This window comes from Centruroides sculpturatus, unplaced genomic scaffold, assembly GCF_000671375.1.
Source record: "Centruroides sculpturatus isolate CEXI.00-Female unplaced genomic scaffold, Cexi_2.0 scaffold349, whole genome shotgun sequence".
Lineage (NCBI taxonomy): Eukaryota > Metazoa > Arthropoda > Arachnida > Scorpiones > Buthidae > Centruroides > Centruroides sculpturatus.
Window position 1 is genome coordinate 532,483 of NW_019384593.1, and position 13,440 is coordinate 545,922.

The following is a 13,440-nucleotide window of genomic DNA, read 5'->3' on the forward strand; positions in this document are numbered from 1 at the left end:
TATCATTCACCGATTTAACTCGCAATTTGTTTTCAAATTTCTACACCTACACGCACTTTTTGTTTATAAATATAACTTATGAAAATATTGAAACTTTAAAAATAACTTTAATACTTAAAAATAATTGAAAATTTGTGAAAAATTTCATTGAATTTCTTCTAATTCGAAATATATTTAACGTGTTTTGGGAAGTAATATATATATTAAAATATAATGTTTTTATTTTAATTTAAGAAAAAAAATTATGTTGTAATTCAGGTAATATTTGCGATATATATTTTTTTATTTTCGATAAAATGAATACTTAAATAATTAGTAAGCTTATATAACTTTTATCGCATTATAGTGATGATACCTTCCGATTAAATTTATTTTTAAACTAATCGGTTCCATTTATTAACACTATATATTATAACAATTGTAGTAAAAGACAAATTAAATATATACAATTGCTTAATTTTATCGCTCGGAGGATGCAGATATCTACGAAAGGAAATGTTTTGACGTCACGGATTGACTGACCATCGATAGTTGAACTTTTGTCCATCTGTATAGTACAATGGTTTTAATTTTAAATATGTCAGAAAACAAATAAAACGTGTTATTTGATTAGATAAAAAGATTGAATTTTACTGATTTTTCGTCTTTATTGTCTAATGATTTTTATTAAATGGATTACTTGAAGAAGACAAGATTAGGTTAAGTGGCCTAGAAATGAGGTTAAATATAGGAAGTAGATATAAAGAAATAAATAAAAAAACGGAAATAGAAAGTTTATAAATTCTATTTAAAATAGGGAATTTCAATTGTATACAATTAAACAACAAACATTTTTATTTTAATTGATAACGTATTAAATTAAACTCGAATCATTCAAAATTTAAATTTCGAATTTTGTTTTATCAATTAAATGAGAATATATATATATGTTTTTGAGTTGCTTGAGTAATTTATTTTTATTTTTAATTAAAGCATTTAAAAATTTTCTAATCAGAAAAACGTAAGGAATAACATTTTTATCTCTTTTTCAAGATACTTTTAATTAGCCCGATCAAAAATTTTGCTTCAGCTGTGTTTATAGAGTGATGTTAATTAAAAAAAAACAGCTTACATGAGCAATATTTCTTCAATTCTCCAATTATAAGTTTCTAAAATACAAAAATAGGTCTTAATTTTCAATCAAAATAAGTATTTTTAGATATATTTTATAAGTTTATAATTAATGCTTAAAACCATGTTTATTTACAGTTAAAAATAAACACGAAATTAAGGATTAATTATATATAAATAATATTAAAATTGGTCGAAAAATAGATAAAATATTAAGACATATAAATCTTAATATTATCAACGAAATGTTTCTAATATCTACTATGAGATAATAAATTGTCTTATCGCTATTCCATAATAAGTCGAGTCATTATTATTACTATTATCATCAATGACTGTTTATAATAAGAAATCTATTTCTTTTTGTTTACAGAAGAAAATATCGAGTTAAATCGAATATATAAACTTCATTATTAAAATGCCAACATTAATTAATATGCTATTTGTGATTAATTTTTTTTTAAATTGTAAATTAATTTAAATTAAATATATAATAATTTTTTGTATGAATATTAAATTTAAAGACTTTATTTGAAAAGTACAGTAATAGTTATTAGTTAATTGAATAAAAAAAATTGGTATGTATAATTTAATACTGTGTTAATATTTATTTATATATTTTTTTTTTGTTCAGTTTATATAAATTTTTACACTAAATATTAAAAATGTTCGTGTTAAAATATAACCACTTTAGATGTTCAACCCCTACTCGATCACGTCGAAGATAACGATAAATTGAAAGTATTTAAGTAATGTTTGCACTTCGTTCACTCAAAAAGATAAAATTCTCTGCTTCAAATTATACAATAACAGTAAATTTTTACTGTTTTTAAGGATAAATTTCAGTTCAGCATTTAAACAAGTGAAATATAAACTTTCGCAAAAAGAAATTCAATATATTTTGAAAAATTAAGCCATAATAAATTAAATTTAACACGCTTATAATCATGATTTAATATTGTTTAAAATTGAATAAATCAGTAAACAGAATATATTAAATTATATAGTTTTATTTCGCAATCTATTATTAATTGATGATATGTGATAATCTTCAGGAATGCAGTTCGTGGAATCTTGAAGATCGCGATCTACTGATTGAAAATAATAATACGCCTACGCTTAGACAAAATAGTTAAATAATCTTAGAAAAATGTTAAATAACAAAAGAAATACGTGACTTTAGTTTATGTTTAATCACGTACCAAAATTCCAAAATATTTTCGCTTAAACAATATCAATAAGATACTTTTAATTGACAAGAAACGTGAAATTTTCTTCGACGATTAAAAATAAAAAAAACAATAAAATAAACCAAATAAAAAGCTTCAGATTATTGTTACAACTTCTTTTTTTTAATAAATTATAGAAAACTTGTTCGAAATATTCAAGATTTTATATTAAAAAGAGTTAAGTAGGCTATATTTTTGTAGTAAGACTATATATTTTCGAGAAAATCATTACTGTATGTTTAAAAAATAATTTAAGTAAAAATCTGTCAAAATTATTAATTAAACTAAGTAACATTAAGACCATACGGGCGATATTTCAGTACAGCCCGTATGGATTCATAATTTCTCTCATTAAAATATTTAGTATTTTAAATTAAATATTATTTATTTATTTAGTAAATAGAAATCGTATAGAATATCATCCGATAATTATAATTTACATTTATCATTTTTAATATTAAATTTAATATTATAATTTTACATTTTTCATTTTAGTTCAATTTATATATCATTTTACATATATATTATTTTACTTATCGAGGATTCTCAGAAAAATGCTAAATCTTTCGAATCAAAATTATAAATTTTAAGTAAATAATACTGTAATATTCTCGCATTATCTCATTTCTTGCTTTTTAAATTAAAGTTTTTACATCCAACATTATGTATAAATTTAATCTGTGAGAATTATAATTAACAATTAATCACTAATTTTCAAAACCACTTGAAGTTCGAAACAACTAACAACCGTATGAAATGAGCCTGTTAATTTTAACGATAGATTTCAGATTAGTAATACTTTACATTAATTAGACTAATATATATATATATATTTTTTAATCTTTGATTTGAATATATCAGTTATTTTAAAAGCAAAATGTTAATATTGTTATATATTTAACTAAAAATTTGTAGCGAATTAGAGTCGAATTGGATAAACCAACCACTTGATTTAACTCTGATAACTTAAGACCAAGAAATGACACTACTATAAAACATTAAAATAAGTTAATTATTACTTTACAAGCTTCTATGAAAATTTTTTAAAGTGAAAGAAAACTAAAACAATTATTCTAATCATATTGATACATATGAATACTTCACATAAATGTAAATAAACTTTTATTTCAATTTTATGGCCTCTTTAAGCATTAAAAAAAAAAAAACTGTTCTCATTCTGCCATCTGTTGCTCGATATCGATACTGTTTTTAGTTTAAAATCTATGGAATATAAAATAAATATAAATTTATCCATTATCAGTTGTGCAAGTTCATAACGATTAATTTTAAACTAAAAAAATTAAAGTTAAATAAAATTATCGATATTTAAAGAAAGTAAGTGCAAGATTCTTATGCTATTTATATCCAATTATTATTCAAAATAGAATATTACTTTCCTNATTTATTACTTTTAAATATATTAGTGTTATCTCAATTAAATATTCTAAAGTAAATTGAAAATACCTAAATTAATAATGGACAATATAAGAATTATAAACTCATTAATAAAATTATTTCATGTTTCACATATTAATTACTAGCCTAAGCATCTGGTATTGTCTGGAAAACTGTAATAAAGATGTTGCCATTGCATAAAAGTTTTTATATCTAAATAATAGCACATGCAGATTATATAGGAAACTTGTTGAACAGTTACAATCTACATGTGAATGGTGCTCTATAAAGTTTCAAAAAATATATACAGTATAAGTATAATGTTCCAAATCATTAACCAAACTAACACTTGAAAATGATAGATTATTTTTCAGGCTATACTATCCAATTATCAATATGGATCATAAATCAATCTTTTCCCAAAATTTTTAGAATTTATTCCTAATTATTAAATTTTATGTAATAATGCAACTTTAATCATCTATTTTTATAGGCCAATTCGGATATTAATTAAAAATGAATTTAAACAGTCTGAAAAATATGACAATTTAAGCTTACTTTGGTTCAAGCTAACTAAATAAACAATATATTAATTGGAATAGAAGCAAAACCGAAAGGCAAGATGAATTAATCCATGTTTTATTTATGGAATAATATAAAAATAGTTTTCTGTTTTTGCTTAATTTTGATATAAAAATTGAATTACTAAGCAGTAAAATTATGTTTTATTTGATAAAAATAGAAAATGTGTTTATTGGTTGTGAACTCATGCCCATAACAATAAGCTACCCAAGATTCAATCAACTGTACCATCCAGGAACTGTATAAATAGTCAAAAATATTTATCAAATTATCACTAATTAATTAATTTTTAGACTAAGTGCACCTCATAATAGTAAAAAATAAAGGAAAATATCATTGTACTAATATTCTCGATAAGGGAATAACGCGTTTATTCGAATTGAATTGTATTTAATACGTCAAATGAAGTTTACCAAGAAGTAATTTTCCGAATTTGTGTCAAAAACAAAATTAAAAACAAAAATTAAAGACCTTTAAAGTCTATTTTGTTAGAACGTTTAATGCGATTAATCATCCTCGCAGTCTATAATTATATTCTATCGTTTTGCATTCAAATGATATAAAAGTAGGTTAATGTATAAACATGATCTACTTTAACAATAAGTTTTTCTTTTTTGTTTTAATTTAAAAATCTTTCAATTGATAAGAGTTAAATAAAAGTTTATTTTATTTTTTTATCAATTTATAGTAACGAAAATTGCTTCTAAATGCAATTTAAACTTACTAATTAGATTAATAATAAGTTTAAAATCTTTTTAATATATTATTTATACCATTATGAAGCAATACCAATTCATTATATATGATTAAGAGATAATTAAACGTGTTCGTTATTAAATAAACACTAATTTTTCTAGACTTTATTAACATTAGCATTATTAGCTCAAACGCTAATGTTAATGTTGATAAATTCTAGAAAAAAATAGCTAACTTTTTTCTAATTAAAATTCTCTTTCGAAAAATAAAAATAAATTCCAAAACAGATGTGCAAATGACAGTGGGATCTTGATACCAAAATGTCATAATTATATCGCTATTTTCGGAATTATTTTTTTAATTCTGAAATTACCAAAAACTGAACATTATTTATTAACTATTTGAACGGGAATTAAATTATTCTAGATAATGTACTACTCTTTAAATAACAATTTGAGTTGAACGCCTTTAGAATTACGCTTTGCAGGAAATGAATGGCGGATAATCAAAACAGCGCTACTAGAATATTTTCTACGTGCGTATCCGATTTCAAATAATAAAAATATAAAAAAATTATTCGATTCATTTCTTGTTATGGCAACCTTAAGGTCAAATAATGTCGTAATCTAGAGATATGTCATCTACATTTCGTAAACAAACCTTAACACGTGGACATTCGTGCTGTGTGGGAGGATAAATTGCGAAACTTAAATGCTTATCTAAATCAACGGACGAAGAGCTTTTGACCCTGTCATCCAATAAATTGTTTTATAAGCTTTATAATTACTTCTTTCTCGTAAAATTTATAAAACATATTACTGTGCAAACATGGTAACCAATCAGCAGACTATTCTTTTAATTTTAAACAATCAAGATTACAAGCTATTGTATTTTTGGGAAAAGCTAATCCAACTGATGTTTCAAATTTAATCAATACGCTACAAATTTAAGTAATTTCGTAGACTTCAAGTTACCTAGCTAATAAAAAACAAAAAAATCTACGTGACATACATCACATACGAATCACAAGATTTAGATGTTAAGAAATTCATTGAAACTAAATAAATTGAAACATAAAAAAAAATATATTACTTACACATACGTCAAATTTGATAAACAACGATGACGCAAAATTTGGCAATCTTAAACCACTTTTTAATGACGTCAAATTATAAATAAATAAAGAATTTCACTTTTAATTTCTTTACTGCTTCGTTTTTTCTTCACTAATAATTTTAAAAAAAAACGCNATATTAAATTTAATGCAATACAATTATTTGAAAAAAAATAATTACTTTTCCCCTCTCAAACTTAATGTAATACATTACTGTATATTTATGAAATAGTTATTCTACAATAAAGCTAAAATTCAATAAATTCATGATTTATTTCTGAAATTTAATGAATTTGATTTATTAACAAAAACACCTGTCATTGTAAATAACAGTATTATAATATTAATTGATCTATTTACTATAAGAATAATATACCATACAATTAATATAAATTCATCAATAATTTTGAAACAAACATGCAATAATCAATAAAGCCAAACAAACTGCCAAATTATCAGGCTATAATATGGCTACGCAATTAATTAAATACTAAATAATTTGCTCATATACTCAGCCATAGCACTGAATACAATAACTTGCTCCATAGCACTAGCTGGCTGAGTGCTACAGAGAAAGGCCTTGAGTCTTAAGTCATCCCCAGTCAGCATCTTATTGATCAGTATGGTTATATCTAAACTAATAATTCTGGAAGTGAAGTTAGCTTAAGAGTCCAGGTAGTATAATTGGCAATGCAACTGTGAGTTTAGGTTTGAGTCCCACTTTGGGCTGATTCTTTTCTTCCAAAAAATTCTAAATTAAATTTAGTATGAGATAGGAGTTATATTGCTACCTCTTGACAAATTATTTAGTATTTAATTACATAGCCATATTATATCATGATAATTTGGCAATTTGTTTGGCTTTAACTGTAAGTTGTGCTTTTGAGTTGATTTACAATAATTGACAAATTAATTAACTATTGATTATCTAATTTAACAAATATCATTAAGCTAAATAATATAACAAAGCCAATAAATTTAATCTTTCCATAACAGGAATAGATGAAATGGTAAATAGTGACAACAAATTTGGGTGAAATTTGGATGGTTTTTGAAATTTATTTGATCTGAAACAGAAAACTGTTTGACCAAACAGAAAGTAACTATTGAAGGCTTATAATCTTATCAATAAAGTTAAAACAGAACAATCTGAAAAGAATATTTGCTTTCTTAAATCAAACATTTAAGACTGTATGTACTGTACAGTAGAGTCCCGAAAACTCGGCCTAATGCGGACTGAAGGGTGGCCAAGTTTGTGAAAATGCCAGGTTATCGGGAATGGGGTTAAAAAAAAATAAGTATGAGTATTTCCTCAGAAAATACTGTACTGTACTTGTATGTATTGTTTGCTTGAGAATACAACAGAGAATAAACTGCTCAAATACCCTTAAACAAAGGAAAAGTACACACTTTATGAAGGCATAGAGCCTTTACTACATGAAAATGAAAATTAATGAATACACAGTGTACAGTAATTTACCTGATAAGACAGATCTCAGAAAAATACTTTATGAGGTATAAAGCTGTCTTTAATGAAAATTAACTAGGGGTTTTTTCGCCCTGCCATGGTGTAGCCGAGTTATCCGGACTGCTGGGTTATCGAGTGCTGAGTTTTCGGGACTCTACTGTATTACATTTTCATTTACAGTATAGTACACAGAATTACATGTAATGCATTAATAAATAAATTTTGTTTCAGTATAGTGTTAATCAATACACAACATTTTTAAAATATTTTTTTGCTGCATTGTCTACACAGTGGCCTGTGTAGGGTCACCCTGGAATACTATATATACTATAGGTGAGTTGTCTAATAAAGCAGCTTTAATACAGAGGGCTAAGCAAACCAATGACACAGTTTGTTTCAAATATTAATGACTGAAATGAACTGTCATTGGTTTGTTCATCTAGCTATATTAAAGCCACTTTATTAGGCAACTTGCCTTATTTAATACTATTGGACAGTACTATATATAGTAATCTGTATCCATTATATTTTCATTACCCCCTTTGACAACGCCAAAAACATTACCAGTTTTTCTAAATTTTGGAGGTGATCATCTTAAAAATATTTCACTGTGTTTAATAATCGTGCCAACAATTTATTATGAATTTTGCAGAAGTTTATTGTTTACATTAATATAATTACAGTATAATTTTAGTATATATGGTAAGATTATAACCATTATCTTTTGTAAACGTAAACAAAATAAAAATGGTAAAACTTACCATATAACCAGACACTCCAAATGCAATGTAAAGTAATGTGACCACAGAAAGAGTTCCCAGAAGATATCTTAAATAAAATAAAAAAAATGATAAAAAAAATATCATGATAAAGAATTGATGTTAATGTATTATATTTTATTTTTAAAATTTATTTAAATTACTTCTAATCTATTTATAATAAAGTAATATCTATGCAATTCAGAAAATCTTTTGGGTTACATTTAATTTTAATATGATTATGACAATGATGTAAAAGACAAATGTAAAATATTTAAATAATTTGAAGTTAATGGGGTCACAGCTAAAAATTGCATACATATAAAAAAAAATAATATTTAATAACTGGTAGTTTAAGCCAATTTAGAATAAAATAATAAAAGATTACTAACTTAAAAAGTATAACTTATTAATATATTATGATAACAGAACAGTACAATATTAAAAAATGGAACAATAGTCATGAAAAAAGTTTGTTGACATCTAAGTTACACAAACTGCTACTGAACTCCTGCTTATGATATTAAAAAGCAACACCTTTAACTTTCAAACAAAATCAATTTAATTGCTGATGATTTTGACCTACTGTAATGGTCTTCAGATTAACTCAACCAGAACAGATATAGATATAGGTTCTATATCTGTTCTATTTTTTTGTTGTTGTTCTGGTTGAGTTTATCTGAAGACCATTACAGTAGGTCAAAATCATTAGTAATTAAATTGATTTTGCTGGAAAATTCAAAGTGTTGATTTATTTTCTCAAAGACATTCCATTATAGTTGAATATGGTTCACTACCCTGCTCATGATTCATCATTTACATCAGTATTTCTCAACCTCTAATGAATCGTTGCCCCCTTCAATAAATGTTATGTAGTATCACCCCCTTCACTTCAAAATTTTGATGCCAAGGGTCAAGGCTAACACCAAATTCGTACTGCATCGAATAGACTAGTGACTAGTATAATGTTATTTGCTTAATTATTGCATGATATAACGAATAAAATATCTAATTATTCTTAATATAATGTTTACTATATCACCCAGAAAATTGTTTTTTGCCCCCCAAAATATAAATTATTACTAATCGTCCCCTCAACATGGAAAAACGCCCACATGGGGGCGATATCGCCCCCGCTGNAGACTCAATAATAAAAAAGTGGAATTAGATATCCTTGAACCTACTAAGGAACAATTACAATCTGAAGAAAATATCTCATCCGAAAATGAAGACGAAAACGAAACGAACGAAAGTGAAAACGAGCAGAATAATGAACTAGTAAGAGCAAGTAAGAGACCACGAATCACTAGAACAGAGGGGGAGATCCAGAAAGGATGATAGAATGAAAACCATAGAAGAATATGCCACAATTGGTGAAAAGATAATCAAGGACAATGTAGAGCCTTTGACATATATATAAGCCATGGAATTAAATGATTCAGCCAGATGGCGAGCTGCCATGGAGAAAGAAATGGAGTCCCTGAGAAAACAAAGTATGGAACTTAACGGAACTGCCAGAAGGAGACAACAAATGGAAGTGGGTCTACAAAATTAAGGAAAACATCACCTTCAGAACAATACAAATAGAGTTCACGGATACTAACAATAACACTTCTGATCCACTGTAAACGCATAACTTACCGACCTTCCTCCTCACCAACATATCGAAATCTTGGAGCGTTTTGTTCACCGCACCAACCGCTTTACCTAATTTCTAAGCGGAGTGATTCGGAGAAAAAGCCACAGGCTAGAGGCTCCATATTAATAAGACAAGAAAGAAAGAAAGAAACGCATAACTAGCGAATAGATGACTAAGTAGAATCTCTTCGAGAGGAGTGATTGTTATGGAATACTAAACTAAAGCAAGTGTCGATATTTCAAACTGTGTATGAACTGGCAACACCTCCCCCAAAATGAGACGTTCAAGACCAACTGGAACATCTTTCTGTTGCTTCAACAGGGCCGAGAAATCCAAAGCTCGTCTCTTATGAACGGCCTTTCGAGTAGTACACATTTTGACAGATTATGCGTTCAATTAATTTGCTTCATTCATCGATGAAATACTTAAACTTGAATTTAATTTTACAGAGCTAGTATGCAGGTTGTTAGCATGACTGAAGCTGAAAAGAAGCAAATAGAAGCATTGCAGAAAAAATTCAAAGATTATTTGTCAGTCTTTCAGACGAATCCCGGTCGTTAGTTGTGAAAGGGAGGTGATTATATTACCAATTTGTGACGTAAGTCTCGGACTTGGACAATACCTGGATTTGATAAATAACCCGGATGTGAAAGTTTACTTCGTATGCGATTTTAAATCCCGGATTTGACAGAAGAATGATTCGTAAATGGACTTAATTCAAGTCAAATAAGCTCCTCATAATTGTTGTTTAAAGATTGTGTGTCGTGAATTTTATCATTTTTACGATTTAACATTGGCCAACGAACTAATCTTAATAACGTTCAAAATAAATTGTAAAATCATGAATATTTACTCTATTCTCATATTGTATATAACTGTATTTATATACTGTATATGCAATTTTCAACAATTTTGTTTATGAATTCCGATGTAAAGCATTAGCAGAGCGATCGTTTAATGCCCTCAAAAGAATTAAAAATTATATTAGAAATTCGATTGGACAAAAAATTTTGAATTTGGAATTATTCTACATCGAGAATTGCATTTCAAACAGAATTGATTACATTGAACGAGCGACAATTTCTCAGCTCATAAAGCACGAAAAGTGAATACATAAGTTTTGTTTATTCATCTATGTAATTTGTTTTGTAAATTCCTTTAAATTTTTGTTGTAATTGCGATTTTTTAAATTTGTTGTTATGTTAAGAATTGTATTTTTTAAAAACTTTTAGTATGACAAAGAAAAAATATTTTATATGACTGTAGTTTATAAGTACAGTGGAACCTCGGTATACGTCTGCTTTAGAATACGTCCAATTCGGAATACGTCCTGTTTGGACGAAACAAATTTTGCTCGGTATACGACTTTTGTTCGGTATACGACTTAATTNTGTTCACAGCCCGGCACATGTATTTGTAAAATCTAAGTGACTCGTACAACATGGAATTCATATAAAACGGAATTATCAACAGTGTTATAGGGGAGTTGACTTGTACTTCATAATAAAAAAATAAAAATATAAGGTGTTTTCATTTCCTAGGAAATTTTTTGGTAGTGTATTGCCATCTATTGTGTAGAAATGTAAGTTTTCTTTGATGAAAAATACTAGAAATAATTACGTAAAATTTACAAATTATTTGTAAAAATAAGCATTTTATATTATAATTTTTTGGTAGTGTATTGCCATCTATTGTGTAGAAATGTAAGTTTTCTTTGATGAAAAATACTAGAAATAATTACGTATAATTTACAAATTATTTGTAAAATCATAAATCTAAATATATAAAATTACTTGTCCTGACTGACTGACTCATCATCGCCCAGAGCAAACCGCTGAACCTAAAGAGGTGAAATTTGGTACACAGTCATCCCTTCAAAAAATCCCTTCTTAGTGCGCGTTTTCATGATGTACACAGGGTACGTCATGAAAACGCGCACTAAGAAGGGATTTTTTGAAATTGCCCCGCGGGGGGAGAGGATTAAGGCTTAACCGGAAGAACAGCTTCTACTGTACTATTTTAGATGCGATATTTTGTTTTTATCTGCGTTTTATTAGGGTGTGCCATGGGAATGCACACTAAGAAGGGATTTTTCGAAATTCTCCCGCGGGGGAGAGGGAGAGGATTAAGATTTAACTGGAAAAACGGCTTCTACTATACTATTTTAGATGCGATTTTTTTGTTTTTAATTACGTTTAGTCTTCATTGAGTACTTAGGGGTATTAAATTGATAACATTTCAGACATTGTTATTAATATTTTGATATATTTTGATTTTTTAATCAAATGTTCAAATCGGTTTAAATTCGAATTTGTTATTGCATATTGGTTCGATTATAGAATGATTGTAAACGTTCCAGAAAATAGGGTACGCCATGGGAATGCACATTAAGAAGGGATTTTTCAAAATTCTCCCATGGGGGAGAGGGAGAGCATTAAAGCTTATCCAGAAGATGTCTTTTACTGTACTATTTTAGATGTGATTTTTTGTTTTCAACTACGTTTAGTCTTCATTGAGTACTTAGGTGTATTAAATTGATAACATTTCAGACATTGTTATAAATATTTTTATCTATTTTGATTTTAAAAATGTTTGAACCGTTTTAAATTCGAATTTATTATTGCATATTGGTTCGATTATAGAACGATTGTAAATGTTCCAGAAAATTGATCAAATTGAAAAGAGTTCGTTTGATTCTCGGCAATTCTCATCATTCTCAGCGGTAGATGTTATATAATAATTACTATGGTTGTTGAAATACTGAATATAAATAGGGTTTGCTTGCAAAATCCTCGCGGGCAAAGCTGCGGGTAACAGCTAGTGCTTTCATATACAAAGATACCGTCCACCAAATGAAATAAAAGATTTTACTGAATTTCAAATTTATATTAAATATATAACACATGTATACTATAATGCTTAGTGAATACAGTAGACTTCATTTTTATGACCTAATTGGTTTATAGAAAGCTGTTGTTCAGTGAGTTATTTTATTTTTCATAAGTTCAGTATTGTAAATTGAGACTACATTCCTGAAATATAGTCTTAACTATATATCACAAAAGAAATGGACAATAAAAAAATATGGCATTTAAATACAGCATTTTATTCTGCTTTAGTTTTTCATAACAATTTAAGCAGTGGTTCAGTAAGTAAAATCAACTACAGTAGAACTCTGATTAACCAAATGTTCAATTATCTAAACCAGTGTTTTTCAACCTTCTTGAATACACGACCCCTTTACAAGTTAAAAAATTCTGGCGACCCCCTAGGGCCATATTAAAACTATATCAGTGATTTTAAAAACTATGTATTTAATTTTCTTTCTGTTGAGACAAATTATTGTTGATTAAAATGAAAATTTCAGAAGAATCGACAATACCTTAACACACACAAAGTATGAAACTTCCTTTAATTATAACATTGGGCACAGGGAGCTGTTGACTTTT

At 26.9% G+C, this 13,440-nt stretch overlaps 1 protein-coding gene across 1 annotated transcript in view; it reads right to left on the reverse strand.

Moving 5' to 3' along the window:
• Positions 1-4,530: 4,530 nt before the first annotated feature.
• The window catches only part of LOC111624810, a 43,165-nt gene continuing 34,255 nt past the window's right edge, over positions 4,531-13,440 (reverse strand). Inside the window, exons 5-6 of the mRNA XM_023367764.1 lie at positions 8,356-8,422; positions 4,531-4,554 (exon numbers count right to left, since the gene is read on the reverse strand). Coding sequence (XP_023223532.1) covers positions 4,531-4,554; positions 8,356-8,422 — 91 coding nt within the window. The remainder of the gene's footprint in view (positions 4,555-8,355; positions 8,423-13,440) is intronic.